This window comes from Oncorhynchus tshawytscha, unplaced genomic scaffold (assembly GCF_018296145.1).
Source record: "Oncorhynchus tshawytscha isolate Ot180627B unplaced genomic scaffold, Otsh_v2.0 Un_contig_2793_pilon_pilon, whole genome shotgun sequence".
Taxonomy (NCBI): Eukaryota; Metazoa; Chordata; class Actinopteri; order Salmoniformes; family Salmonidae; genus Oncorhynchus; species Oncorhynchus tshawytscha.
This window is the reverse complement of record NW_024609181.1, coordinates 87,449-101,988: the sequence shown is the minus strand read 5'-3', so window position 1 is coordinate 101,988 and position 14,540 is coordinate 87,449. Positions and strand designations below refer to the sequence as shown.

General features: G+C 47.1%; 1 protein-coding gene and 1 pseudogene across 1 annotated transcript; both read right to left on the bottom strand.

Moving 5' to 3' along the window:
- Positions 1-734: 734 nt before the first annotated feature.
- LOC112237869 (NADH dehydrogenase [ubiquinone] 1 beta subcomplex subunit 7) lies at positions 735-5,886 on the bottom strand. The gene is made up of 3 exons (XM_042314423.1): positions 5,615-5,886; positions 4,759-4,927; positions 735-900 (listed from the first exon to the last, which is right to left on the bottom strand). Exons 1-3 carry the CDS (start codon positions 5,724-5,726, stop codon positions 816-818), a joined length of 366 nt encoding a protein of 121 aa, XP_042170357.1. The 5' UTR covers positions 5,727-5,886; the 3' UTR covers positions 735-815.
- A 6,773-nt stretch (positions 5,887-12,659) lies between these two features.
- The window catches only part of LOC121844393, a 44,610-nt pseudogene continuing 42,729 nt past the window's right edge, over positions 12,660-14,540 (bottom strand).

Sequence of the window (14,540 nt, the reverse complement as noted above, 5' to 3'; positions counted from 1 at the left end):
ACACACCCCACTGTCAGATAGCTGGCTCAGACCCTGCTCTGATACACACCCCACTGTCAGATAGATAGCTGGCTCAGACCCTGCTCTGACACCACTGTCAGACCCCCCTGCTCTGACTGTCAGATAGGCTGGCTCTGACCCCCCACTGCAGATAGCTGGCTCAGACCCTGCTCTGACACACCCCACTGTCAGATAGCTGGCTCAGACCCTGCTCTGATACACACCCCACTGTCAGATAGCTGGCTCAGACCCTGCTCTGATACACACCCCACTGTCAGATAGCTGGCTCAGACCCTGCTCTGATACACACCCCACTGTCAGATAGCTGGCTCAGACCCTGCTCTGATACACACCCCACTGTCAGATAGCTGGCTCAGACCCTGCTCTGATACACACCCCACTGTCAGATAGCTGGCTCAGACCCTGCTCTGATGCACACCCCACTGTCAGATAGCTGGCTCAGACCCTGCTCTGATGCACACCCCACTGTCAGATAGCTGGCTCAGACCCTGCTCTGATGCACACCCCACTGTCAGATAGCTGGCTCAGACCCTGCTCTGATGCACACCCCACTGTCAGATAGCTGGCTCAGACCCTGCTCTGATGCACACCCCTCCTGCTACCTGGGGTGTATTCAACAAAAACAAGCATTTCTATTGGACAGGTTGGTTTCTGTGTGGTTCCCAGGCTCGTAACGTACCAGGAAACAAACAAAGAGACGGGTGGCTCAGGGCTAGAGTCGTGGAGCTCTTTATTGTGGAGAGCAGCAGGTATGTACACAGAGGGGTTAGAGGTCATGATGACGATGATGATGCTCAAGCTGCCTGGGCTTCCTCCACCCTCTTCTTCCTCATCTGCAGCCGTCGTTCCCGCTCATACTCCTTCATACGCATCACGTAGCTACACACACACAGACAGACACACACAGACACAGAGAAGAGAGGGGCGTTCAAGTGGATTTGATGGGGGAGGACCTCAGATGGCAGTACTACTACTACAAGTCTGACAACTCTATTCACGTGTGACCATCAGACACACGCATCAACTCTCTTTGATAACAATACATGCCATTTTGTACTGTAATGGAAAGCCACATGACCACTGCCAAGTCAACTTCCTGTTCCCTCTAAGCTGTGCGCGGCCACTCACCTCCTCCAGGACAGCAGAGCAGAAGAAATGACAGCCCGCACAGACTCAAGAGATTGGACTTCACCCCCATTAGTTTGCACTATATAGATCAACGTTTCTGTCTCTGATTGAATCAACTTATCAGACCCTTTTCAATGCAAGATTGAGTCTGATTTTGTTGTAGGCGGAGCCAGCTTCATGGAATGTAGGCCTGCATTGAACCACACCTGTAGGTTACTGTAGGCCTGCATTGAACCACACCTGTAGGTTACTGTAGGCCTGCATTGAACCACACCTGTAGGTTACTGTAGGCCTGCATTGAACCACACCTGTAGGTTACTGTAGGCCTGCATTGAACCACACCTGTAGGTTACTGTAGGCCTGCATTGAACCACACCTGTAGGTTACTGTAGGCCTGCATTGAACCGCACCTGTAGGTTACTGTAGGCCTGCATTGAACCGCACCTATAGGTTACTGTAGGCCTGCATTGAACCGCACCTATAGGTTACTGTAGGCCTGCATTGAACCGCACCTATAGGTTACTGTAGGCCTGCATTGAACCACACCTATAGGTTACTGTAGGCCTGCATTGAACCACACCTATAGGTTACTGTAGGCCTGCATTGAACCACACCTATAGGTTACTGTAGGCCTGCATTGAACCACACCTATAGGTTACTGTAGGCCTGCATTGAACCACACCTGTAGGTTACTGTAGGTCTGCATTGAACCACACCTGTAGGTTACTGTAGGCCTGCATTGAACCGCACCTATAGGTTACTGTAGGCCTGCATTGAACCACACCTATAGGTTACTGTAGGCCTGCATTGAACCGCACCTATAGGTTACTGTAGGCCTGCATTGAACCACACCTATAGGTTACTGTAGGCCTGCATTGAACCACACCTATAGGTTACTGTAGGCCTGCATTGAACCACACCTATAGGTTACTGTAGGCCTGCATTGAACCACACCTATAGGTTACTGTAGGCCTGCATTGAACCACACCTGTAGGTTACTGTAGGTCTGCATTGAACCACACCTGTAGGTTACTGTAGGCCTGCATTGAACCGCACCTATAGGTTACTGTAGGCCTGCATTGAACCACACCTGTAGGTTACTGTAGGTCTGCATTGAACCACACCTATAGGTTACTGTAGGCCTGCATTGAACCACACCTATAGGTTACTGTAGGTCTGCATTGAACCACACCTGTAGGTTACTGTAGGTCTGCATTGAACCACACCTATAGGTTACTGTAGGCCTGCATTGAACCACACCTATAGGTTACTGTAGGTCTGCATTGAACCACACCTATAGGTTACTGTAGGTCTGCATTGAACCACACCTGTAGGTTACTGTAGGTCTGCATTGAACCACACCTGTAGGTTACTGTAGGTCTGCATTGAACCACACCTATAGGTTACTGTAGGCCTGCATTGAACCACACCTATAGGTTACTGTAGGTCTGCATTGAACCACACCTATAGGTTACTGTAGGCCTGCATTGAACCACACCTGTAGGTTACTGTAGGTCTGCATTGAACCACACCTGTAGGTTACTGTAGGTCTGCATTGAACCACACCTGTAGGTTACTGTAGGTCTGCATTGAACCACACCTGTAGGTTACTGTAGGTCTGCATTGAACCACACCTGTAGGTTACTGTAGGTCTGCATTGAACCACACCTGTAGGTTACTGTAGGTCTGCATTGAACCACACCTGTAGGTTACTGTAGGCCTGCATTGAACCACACCTGTAGGTTACTGTAGGTCTGCATTGAACCACACCTGTAGGTTACTGTAGGTCTGCATTGAACCACACCTGTAGGTTACTGTAGGTCTGCATTGAACCACACCTGTAGGTTACTGTAGGTCTGCATTGAACCACACCTGTAGGTTACTGTAGGCCTGCATTGAACCACACCTGTAGGTTACTGTAGGTCTGCATTGAACCACACCTGTAGGTTACTGTAGGTCTGCATTGAACCACACCTATAGGTTACTGTAGGCCTGCATTGAACCACACCTATAGGTTACTGTAGGCCTGCATTGAACCACACCTGTAGGTTACTGTAGGTCTGCATTGAACCACACCTGTAGGTTACTGTAGGCCTGCATTGAACCACACCTATAGGTTACTGTAGGCCTGCATTGAACCACACCTGTAGGTTACTGTAGGTCTGCATTGAACCACACCTGTAGGTTACTGTAGGTCTGCATTGAACCACACCTGTAGGTTACTGTAGGCCTGCATTGAACCACACCTGTAGGTTACTGTAGGCCTGCATTGAACCACACCTGTAGGTTACTGTAGGCCTGCATTGAACCACACCTATAGGTTACATGATAGAAATCAAAGGCTATTTCCATGTGAAAATGTTCTGGGATTTTCTCTATTGGTAGGCCACTCTGATAGGAGTACATTATGCCAAATAGCCTATTGACTAAAACTGATGGTACAACCTATTGGTTACTGTCTAAAACTGATGGTACAGCCTATTGGTTACTGTCTAAAACTGATGGTACAGCCTATTGGTTACTGTCCAAAACTGATGGTACAGCCTATTGGTTACTGTCTAAAACTGATGGTACAGCCTATTGGTTACTGTACAAAACTGATGGTACAACCTCAGTGTTCACTGTAAACAGGAAGTTGCACAGAAAGTTCAAGTTTCTGCTCACAAGACCTGACTTGCTCAGTGGACATGACCCCAGTGGGATTTAAACAGGGAACATTGGACATGACCCCAGTGGGATTTAAACAGGGAACATTGGACATGACCCCAGTGGGATTTAAACAGGGAACATTGGACATGACCCCAGTGGGATTTAAACAGGGAACATTGGACATGACCCCAGTGGGATTTAAACAGGGAACATTGGACATGACCCCAGTGGGATTTAAACAGGGAACATTGGACATGACCCCAGTGGGATTTAAACTCAAAACACTGGCTGGGATGCAACCATAAAGTGTGTTCAGTAAAGCCAGAAACAAACTCCATGTGTTGCTAAACCTCGACCTACACCTAGAACCAGGCAGATACCTACACCTAAAACCAGGCAGATACCTACACCTAGAACCAGGCAGATACCTACTCCTAGAACCAGGCAGATACCTACTCCTAGAACCAGGCAGATACCTACTCCTAGAACCAGGCAGATACCTACTCCTAGAACCAGGCAGATACCTACTCCTAGAACCAGGCAGATACCTACTCCTAGAACCAGGCAGATACCTACTCCTAGAACCAGGCAGATACCTACTCCTAGAACCAGGCAGATACCTACTCCTAGAACCAGGCAGATACCTACTCCTAGAACCAGGCAGATACCTACTCCTAGAACCAGGCAGATACCTACTCCTAGAACCAGGCAGATACCTACTCCTAGAACCAGGCAGATACCTACTCCTAGAACCAGGCAGATACCTACTCCTAGAACCAGGCAGATACCTACTCCTAGAACCAGGCAGATACCTACTCCTAGAACCAGGCAGATACCTACTCCTAGAACCAGGCAGATACCTACTCCTAGAACCAGGCAGATACCTACTCCTAGAACCAGGCAGATACCTACTCCTAGAACCAGGCAGATACCTACTCCTAGAACCAGGCAGATACTTACTCCTGGTGCTCGCAGTAGTCCCAGTCGTGTCTCTCGTGTTTACAGGCCAGGAAGTTGGGCCAGTTGTCCCTCTTACACTTCATGAGCTTGATGAGGTGGTGGGCGCAGTAGTCCCTCTGGAGTACAGGGACCTGGGCCAGGTTCATCTGGGCCTGGGAGGCCACCATCTCTACCAGGGGGACAACATGTTACACCAGGGGTTAATGGGGGAGGCCACCATCTCTACCAGGGGGACAAGATAACATGTTACACCAGGGGTTAATGGGGGAGGTTACACCATCTCTACCAGGGGGACAAGATAACAAGTTACCCATCTCTACCAGGGGTTAATGGGGGACCATCTAGTGGGGGACATACAAAATGAACATAGCCTACTCAACTTTCCTTGTTGACAATGTCCTGAGATGTGTATAAGTGAAGCCTCGCATGTTCCGTAATGCATTATATGTATGCGAGAAACTCTTGTACTGCTGGCAAGCAACTACTCTTTCACAGAGTAAGGAAAGGAGACGAGGAGAGGAAGACATTGGATTATTGAGATGCACCCGGGATTTATGACTGAATTTGACAGGACGGGGTATATCTGTTCACAACTATTTTGCTGTCTGAACTGACAGTTTTATTCATTAAAATATAAACACTTTACACGAATGGAAAGGGGGCGAAATACTCAAGTTATATTTAATAGGGAACATATCATGCTAGCCAAATGTGGGTAACGTTAGCAAGCCACTACTAGTTGCAGTTAGCTTGCTAGCGGACTTTACTTTCCATGGACATAACATGAGTCTACCAGCAGACACTTTGCAACCATACTCCTGTACGGTCACACCAAAACAGTCTCAACTATACACACCTCTCTCTTTCCTCTCGTCGAAGCCGAATTCGGGGTCAAAGCCAAACGGTTTCGCAGGGTCAGGCTCGGTCTCCGTCTCGGTGATATACCGCCGCGCGAGGTGAGCTCCCATGGTGCTAACGGTATTTTTTCACAATGAAAATAAAATAATCGGTGTTTCCTACGACTCCGGGAGAGAACTAATTCAAGATTGACAGAATAAATATGCCATTCGGTCACCTCCACAAGACCCAACGAGCTACTTCCTTTCTGCAACGGAAATAAACAAGTCGAGCCGTACTAGAGTGAAACACCTCCCCGGTCACAGCACCATGCGTGACATGGTTCCACCAAGCGCTCTTCTTCCTCTTCTTCGATGCCGGTTGGCATCCATACTCACACGAATCCTCTCAGTATCCTTCCCCTTCAACCCATCTGCCTCAGCTGTGGTGTATTTTCATATATGCCAAGGGATGTCAGGCTTCCCTAAATATTTGACCCAAAAATGTTCAACAATTATAAAATAATTTATCTCTGTGTTTTCATAATTTCCATTCAATTCTTAAGTGGCTGAGTCTCGCCGGAGAAATCATCAGAGCGAGGGAAACAGTGCCTCTCTGTCTCAGTATGGGTAGTCCATGTATCTGATGCTGTTTGGACCAAACGAGTATGACATGTTGCCGCCGTAGCAGTTGATTGATTGATGCCAGCAAGCGTTTTGCCTCCCTTGATTTTTTTTTTTAATAGAAACTGTGTGTTGTCCTAGCGCAGCAAAACGCCCCCCAAGGGAGGACAGTTTGGATTTGGTTTCACACCTATCAAATCACATCCAAAGCAAAACATTATTTTGTATTTATTTGCTAAATCTGCCCTTTCCTAAAGCCATGGATGGAGATGGGGATTTGGACTAGTGGTTTTGACTTAATTCTCTGTGCAGGCCAATGATTATGATGGCGACTCTTATCTAACCATAAATGCATATATTGTGCCACTGGGCTGATATGATTGTTGCCCATGTGGGGAAGTCAAGCTAGCAAGTATTTTAGCTAGGTAGCCTATGAAAACAAAAACTAAAATCATACAGTATGACAGAGCCATAGACAGTTTTTCCAAGTTGAAAGAGAGGAGGATGGCATTGGTGTTCAACTAATTATTTCTTTTTCTACTTACACGCACACAGACCAAAATCAGTACCATGGACAACCACATGGGCAGCAGAGCGGCAGGGTAGCCTAGTGGTTAGAGTGTTGGACTAGTAACCGGAAGGTTGCAAGTTCAAATCCCAGAGCTGACAAGGTACAAATCTGTTGTTCTGCCCTTGAACAGGCAGTTAACACACTGTTCCTAGGCTGTCATTGAAAATAAGAATTTGTTCTTAACTGACTTGCCTAGTTAAATAAATTAAATTTAGCAACATTTCCTGGACTAAATTGTTTTGGTATCTTTAAGTTTGTTTCACTGTATTATAACCTAGTTGATTTGATGATGTTTCAATGTTTAAGTTGAAATGGTGCTGGAATAGCGGAGGCAGTGCTGCTGTTGTCTTTGTGTTGACTTGAGGTAACTTCATGGTTTTAAATCAGTAGTTGTTCAGTAAACTGTAGAAAACATGAACTTGCTGGACCGTGCTGTATGTCATGGAACTGGTTTGTTACATGCAATATTTGCTTTGTGGAATTCCCTCGGACAGATGTTCAAATGAATCAAACGAATGTGTAGTTTCATTTATTTTCTGCCACTGTGTGACTGTTCCGCCACTGTGTGACTGTTCCGCCTCTGTGTGACTGTTCCGCCACTGTGTGACTGTTCCGCCACTGTGTGACTGTTCCTCCACTGTGTGACTGTTCCTCCACTGTGTGACTGTTCCTCCACTGTGTGACTGTTCCGCCACTGTGTGACTGTTCCGCCTCTGTGTGACTGTTCCGCCTCTGTGTGACTGTCGCTCCACCGTGTGACTGTTCCTCCACCGTGTGACTGTTCCTCCACCGTGTGACTGTTCCGCCACTGTGTGACTGTCGCTCCACTGTGTGACTGTTCCTCCACTGTGTGACTGTTCCTCCACTGTGTGACTGTTCCGCCACTGTGTGACTGTTCCGCCTCTGTGTGACTGTTCCGCCTCTGTGTGACTGTTCCGCCACTGTGTGACTGTTCCTCCACTGTGTGACTGTTCCGCCACTGTGTGACTGTTCCTCCACTGTGTGACTGTTCCTCCACTGTGTGACTGTTCCGCCACTGTGTGACTGTTCCGCCTCTGTGTGACTGTTCCGCCACTGTGTGACTGTTCCGCCACTGTGTGACTGTTCCGCCACTGTGTGACTGTTCCGCCACTGTGTGACTGTTCCGCCACTGTGTGACTGTTCCGCCACTGTGTGACTGTTCTCCACTGTGTGACTGTTCCGCCACTGTGTGACTGTTCCGCCTCTGTGTGACTGTTCCGCCACTGTGTGACTGTTCCGCCACTGTTGGACTGTTCCGCCACTGTGTGACTGTTCCGCCACTGTGTGACTGTTCCGCCACTGTGTGACTGTTCTCCACTGTGTGACTGTTCCTCCACTGTGTGACTGTTCCTCCACTGTGTGACTGTTCCGCCACTGTGTGACTGTTCCTCCACTGTGTGACTGTTCCGCCACTGTGTGACTGTTCCGCCACTGTGTGACTGTTCCTCCACTGTGTGACTGTTCCGCCACTGTGTGACTGTTCCGCCACTGTGTGACTGTTCCTCCACTGTGTGACTGTTCCTCCACTGTGTGACTGTTCCGCCTCTGTGTGACTGTTCCGCCTCTGTGTGACTGTTCCGCCACTGTGTGACTGTTCCTCCACTGTGTGACTGTTCCTCCACTGTGTGACTGTTCCGCCACTGTGTGACTGTTCCTCCACTGTGTGACTGTTCCTCCACCGTGTGACTGTTCTGCCTCTGTGTGACTGTTCCGCCTCTGTGTGACTGTTCCGCCACTGTGTGACTGTTCCTCCACTGTGTGACTGTTCCTCCACTGTGTGACTGTTCCTCCACTGTGTGACTGTTCCTCCACCGTGTGACTGTTCCGCCACTGTGTGACTGTTCCGCCACCGTGTGACTGTTCCTCCACTGTGTGACTGTTCTGCCACTGTGTGACTGTTCCTCCACCGTGTGACTGTTCTGCCACTGTTGGACTGTTCCTCCACTGTGTGACTGTTCCGCCACTGTGTGACTGTTCCGCCACTGTGTGACTGTTCCTCCACTGTGTGACTGTTCCTCCACTGTGTGACTGTTCTGCCTCTGTGTGACTGTTCCGCCTCTGTGTGACTGTTCCGCCACTGTTGGACTGTTCCTCCACTGTGTGACTGTTCCGCCACTGTGTGACTGTTCCGCCACTGTGTGACTGTCAACTGTGTGACTGTTCCTCCACTGTGTGACTGTTCCTCCACTGTGTGACTGTTCCGCCACTGTGTGACTGTTCCGCCTCTGTGTGACTGTTCCGCCTCTGTGTGACTGTTCCGCCACTGTGTGACTGTTCCTCCACTGTGTGACTGTTCCGCCACTGTGTGACTGTTCCGCCACTGTGTGACTGTTCCTCCACTGTGTGACTGTTCCTCCACTGTGTGACTGTTCCGCCTCTGTGTGACTGTTCCTCCACCGTGTGACTGTTCCGCCACTGTGTGACTGTTCCGCCACTGTGTGACTGTCGCTCCACTGTGTGACTGTTCCTCCACTGTGTGACTGTTCCTCCACTGTGTGACTGTTCCGCCACTGTGTGACTGTTCCGCCTCTGTGTGACTGTTCCGCCTCTGTGTGACTGTTCCGCCACTGTGTGACTGTTCCTCCACTGTGTGACTGTTCCGCCACTGTGTGACTGTTCCGCCACTGTGTGACTGTTCTCCACTGTGTGACTGTTCCTCCACTGTGTGACTGTTCCGCCTCTGTGTGACTGTTCCTCCACCGTGTGACTGTTCCTCCACCGTGTGACTGTTCCTCCACCGTGTGACTGTTCCTCCACCGTGTGACTGTTCCTCCACTGTGTGACTGTTCCTCCACTGTGTGACTGTTCCTCCACCGTGTGACTGTTCCTCCACCGTGTGACTGTTCCTCCACTGTGTGACTGTTCCTCCACTGTGTGACTGTTCCTCCACTGTGTGACTGTTCCTCCACTGTGTGACTGTTCCTCCACCGTGACTGTTCTGCCACTGTTGGACTGTTCCTCCACTGTGTGACTGTTCCTCCACTGTGTGACTGTTCCTCCACTGTGTGACTGTTCCTCCACCGTGTGACTGTTCCTCCACCGTGTGACTGTTCCTCCACCGTGTGACTGTCATTTTGTTGTCACGGCCTTATTGTATGTCAAGGTGGTGTATGAACAAAAAGGGTTATAGAAACAAAGAAATGATCACAACAGGTTGTAATGTGCCTTTTTACTGGCTTTTGCTTCCCCAGTGATTTTAGCCACGTTCTGCTACTGTGCTTCAGCATATGATACCCTCTGTACTACTGTAACCCTGGAAACCTCAACCTGCCTCTCTCACTGGACATGTCTGATCCCCAGCCTCATGGACTCCCCTACAATTAACACATACCACTACTTTCCCCACTGCTACACATGTCTGATCCCCAGCCTCATGGACTCCCCTACAATTAACACATACCACTACTTTCCCCAATGCTACACATTTCTTTGTCTCATGCCCTTCTGACACTTCACACACCTAGTAACCTCCCTCCTACAACTGCTGCCACATGTCCATTTGCTTGACACCTGTAACAACGTATGGATTAGGCACAAAAGCTCTTTTCCCCACTTGTATATGCTGATATCACTTTGTCGGGCAATGACTCAACATGAAAACTCAAAAGGACAGACTATGACTCAACATGAAAACTCAAAAGGACAGACTATGACTCAACATGAAAACTCAAAAGGACAGACTGAGTCAACATGAAAACTCAAAAGGACAGACTATGACTCAACATGAAAACTCAAAAGGACAGACTATGACTCAACATGAAAACTCAAAAGGACAGACTATGACTCAACATGAAAACTCAAAAGGACAGACTATGACTCAACATGAAAACTCAAAAGGACAGACTATGACTCAACATGAAAACTCAAAAGGACAGACTATGACTCCTCTGTCACACCACTCTTTCTGCGTGGCACCAAACGACGAGCATCACAAGCCCCGGGAATCTTCCCCTTTTGTTTTGTCCACTTTGATATTTACCGCGATCCCAGTAATCACTCCTTTCAATGGTGTACTTTTCTTTAGAGCAAAACCATTCACATCTCTTTTCCCCATTTGTATAACGCCGCCTGTTCCCTCTGATCAGCAGAAACACAAACAATTATCACACCACCTCTTCTGGTTACCTTCACCAACTCCACAGCACCCAACTCTGTTTTCCCCCACTCCGAAACCGCATATGGATCAGCCAAAAGACAGGGGTCCACTTTCTTCAAACATTTCACTCCTACCATCACAGACTCATCTTTACCCTGACCATCATTATATCACTCCTACCATCACAGACTCATCTTTATCCTGACCATCATTATATCACTCCTACCATCACAGACTCATCTTTACCCTGACCATCATTATATCACTCCTACCATCACAGACTCATCTTTATCCTGACCATCATTATATCACTCCTACCATCACAGACTCATCTTTACCCTGACCATCATTATATCACTCCTACCATCACAGACTCATCTTTATCCTGACCATCATTATATCACTCCTACCATCACAGACTCATCTTTACCCTGACCATCATTATATCACTCCTACCATCACAGACTCATCTTTATCCTGACCATCAAGCCTCGGGCTCCGAGAAGTTCACCACACCGGCCACCTCCTATAATTCGCACTAATTCCCTTCCATTTCTCCACCTGTCTTCGATCCGGCTTACGGCTCACTCTGCTTATGCTTTCTACCATTCTTCTTTAACAAACCATCTCCAATTGGTTTTTGCCATCCATCTTCAACCAATTCAAGCTCACTCTCTTCCCTCCCTCACTCTCTTCCCTCCCTCACCCTCTTCCATCCCTCACCTTCTTCCCTCCCTCACTCTCTTCCCTCCCTCACCCTCTTCCACCTCTTCACCCTCTTCCCTCCCTCACTCTCTTCCCTCCCTCACCCTCTTCCACCTCCTCACCCTCTTCCCTCCTCACCCTCTTCCACCTCCCTAACCCTCTTCCCTCCCTCACCCTCTTCCACCTCCCTCACCCTCTTCCCTCCCTCACCCTCTTCCACCTCCCTCACCCTCTTCCACCTCCTCACCCTCTTCCCTCCCTCACCCTCTTCCACCTCCTCACTCTCTTCCCTCCCTCACTCTCTTCCCTCCCTCACCCTCTTCTACCTCCCTCACCCTCTTCCCTTCCTCACCCTCTTCCCTCCCTCACCCTCTTCCACCTCCTCACTCTCTTCCCTCCCTCACCCTCTTCCACCTCCCCCACCTTCTTCCCTCCCTCACCCTCTTCCACCTCCTCACTCTCTTCCCTCCTTCACTCTCTTCCCTCCCTCACCCTCTTCCACCCCCCCTTTCCCTCTTCCCTCCCTCACCCTCTTCCACCTCCCTCACCATCTTCCACCTCCTCACCCTCTTCCACCTCCTCACCCTCTTCCACCTCCTCACTCTCTTCCCTCCCTCACCCTCTTCCTCCCTCACCCTCACCCTCTTCCACCTCCTCACCCTCTTCCACCTCCTCACCCTCTTCCTCCCTCACCCTCTTCCACCTCCTCACCCTCTTCCTCCCTCACCCTCTCCCACCTCCCTCACCCTCTTCCACCTCCCTCACCCTCTTCCACCTCCCTCACCCTCTTCCACCTCCCTCACCCTCTTCCACCTCCCTCACCCTCTTCCACCTCCCTCACCCTCTTCCACCTCCTCACCCTCTTCCACCTCCTCACCCTCTTCCTCCTTCACCCTCTTCCACCTCCTCACCCTCTTCCTCCCTCACCCTCTTCCACCTCCTCACCCTCTTCCTCCCTCCGCCTCTCTTTTTCCCTCCTTCCTCTTCCGTATTCCAATTGAGGGATATTATTATGTGACAGTAGTTTTATTAGTAAAACACAATCAAAAAAGGAAAACTCTCAATTTATTACATTTCAGATGTGAATCGGCATTCCTTCCATGATGACCACCTCAGACACCATAAGAACAACAATCCTCATTCACAGTTATATTCATTGTACTTTGACCATCCAGATTTGACAAATTATTCTTCCAAGAAAAAACAAAGACTCTAATTTCCTCAAATACACCAGTTATTATGATGTACCAGTTATGATGTACCAGTTATTATGGTGTATCAGTTATTATGATGTACCAGTTATTATGATGTATCAGTTATTATGATGTATCAGTTATTATGATGTACCAGTTATTATGGTGTATCAGTTATTATGATGTATCAGTTATTATGATGTACCAGTTATTATGGTGTACCAGTTATTATGGTGTATCAGTTATTATGGTGTATCAGTTATTATGATGTACCAGTTATTATGATGTATCAGTTATTATGATGTATCAGTTATTATGATGTATCAGTTATTATGATGTACCAGTTATTATGATGTACCAGTTATTATGGTGTATCAGTTATTATGATGTACCAGTTATTATGATGTATCAGTTATTATGATGTATCAGTTATTATGATGTACCAGTTATTATGGTGTATCAGTTATTATGATGTACCAGTTATTATGATGTATCAGTTATTATGATGTACCAGTTATTATGGTGTACCAGTTATTATGGTGTATCAGTTATTATGGTGTATCAGTTATTATGATGTACCAGTTATTATGATGTATCAGTTATTATGATGTACCAGTTATTATGATGTACCAGTTATTATGATGTATCAGTTATTATGGTGTATCAGTTATTATGATGTACCAGTTATTATGATGTATCAGTTATTATGATGTACCAGTTATTATGATGTACCAGTTATTATGATGTACCAGTTATTATGATGTATCAGTTATTATGATGTACCAGTTGTTATGATATACCAGTTGTTATGATGTATCAGTTATTATGATGTATCAGTTATTATGATGTATCAGTTATTATGATGTATCAGTTATTATGATGTATCAGTTATTATGATGTACCAGTTATTATGATGTACCAGTTATTATGATGTATCAGTTTTATGATGTACCAGTTAGTATGATGTACCAGTTATTATGATGTATCAGTTATTATGATGTACCAGTTATTATGATGTATCAGTTATTATGATGTACCAGTTATTATGATGTACCAGTTATTATGATGTATCAGTTATTATGATGTACCAGTTATTATGATGTACCAGTTATTATGATGTATCAGTTATTATGATGTATCAGTTATTATGATGTATCAGTTATTATGATGTACCAGTTATTATGATGTACCAGTTATTATGATGTATCAGTTATTATGATGTATCAGTTATTATGATGTACCAGTTATTATGATGTACCAGTTATTATGATGTACCAGTTATTATGATGTACCAGTTATTATGATGTACCAGTTATTATGATGTACCAGTTATTATGATGTACCAGTTGCTATGATGTACCAGTTGTTATGAGAAACATCTAAGACACCGATAGGCTGAGAAGCACAAACGTTATGTGCTGTTAACAGTTATTCTGTCCGTATTTGACAACAGTCTAATTGATCCAGAGTTCCACATCATATGCAGGCAGGTGTGGTAGAGGTGATAGTCTTCTCACTGGTAGAGGTCGTCCTCTACCTCGTCTCTGAACTGCCCCCCTGACCCCGACCCTTGACCTCCGGACTGAGAGCCAGAGGGGAACCTGAGGAGAGAGAGAGGTCAGTGTACGAGAAGTGTGTCTGTGTTTGTGTGTGTGTGTGCATACTTGCATATGAAAGTGTGAGTGTACAGTATGTGTGTGTGTGTGTGTGTGTGTGTGTGTGTGTGTGTGTGTGTG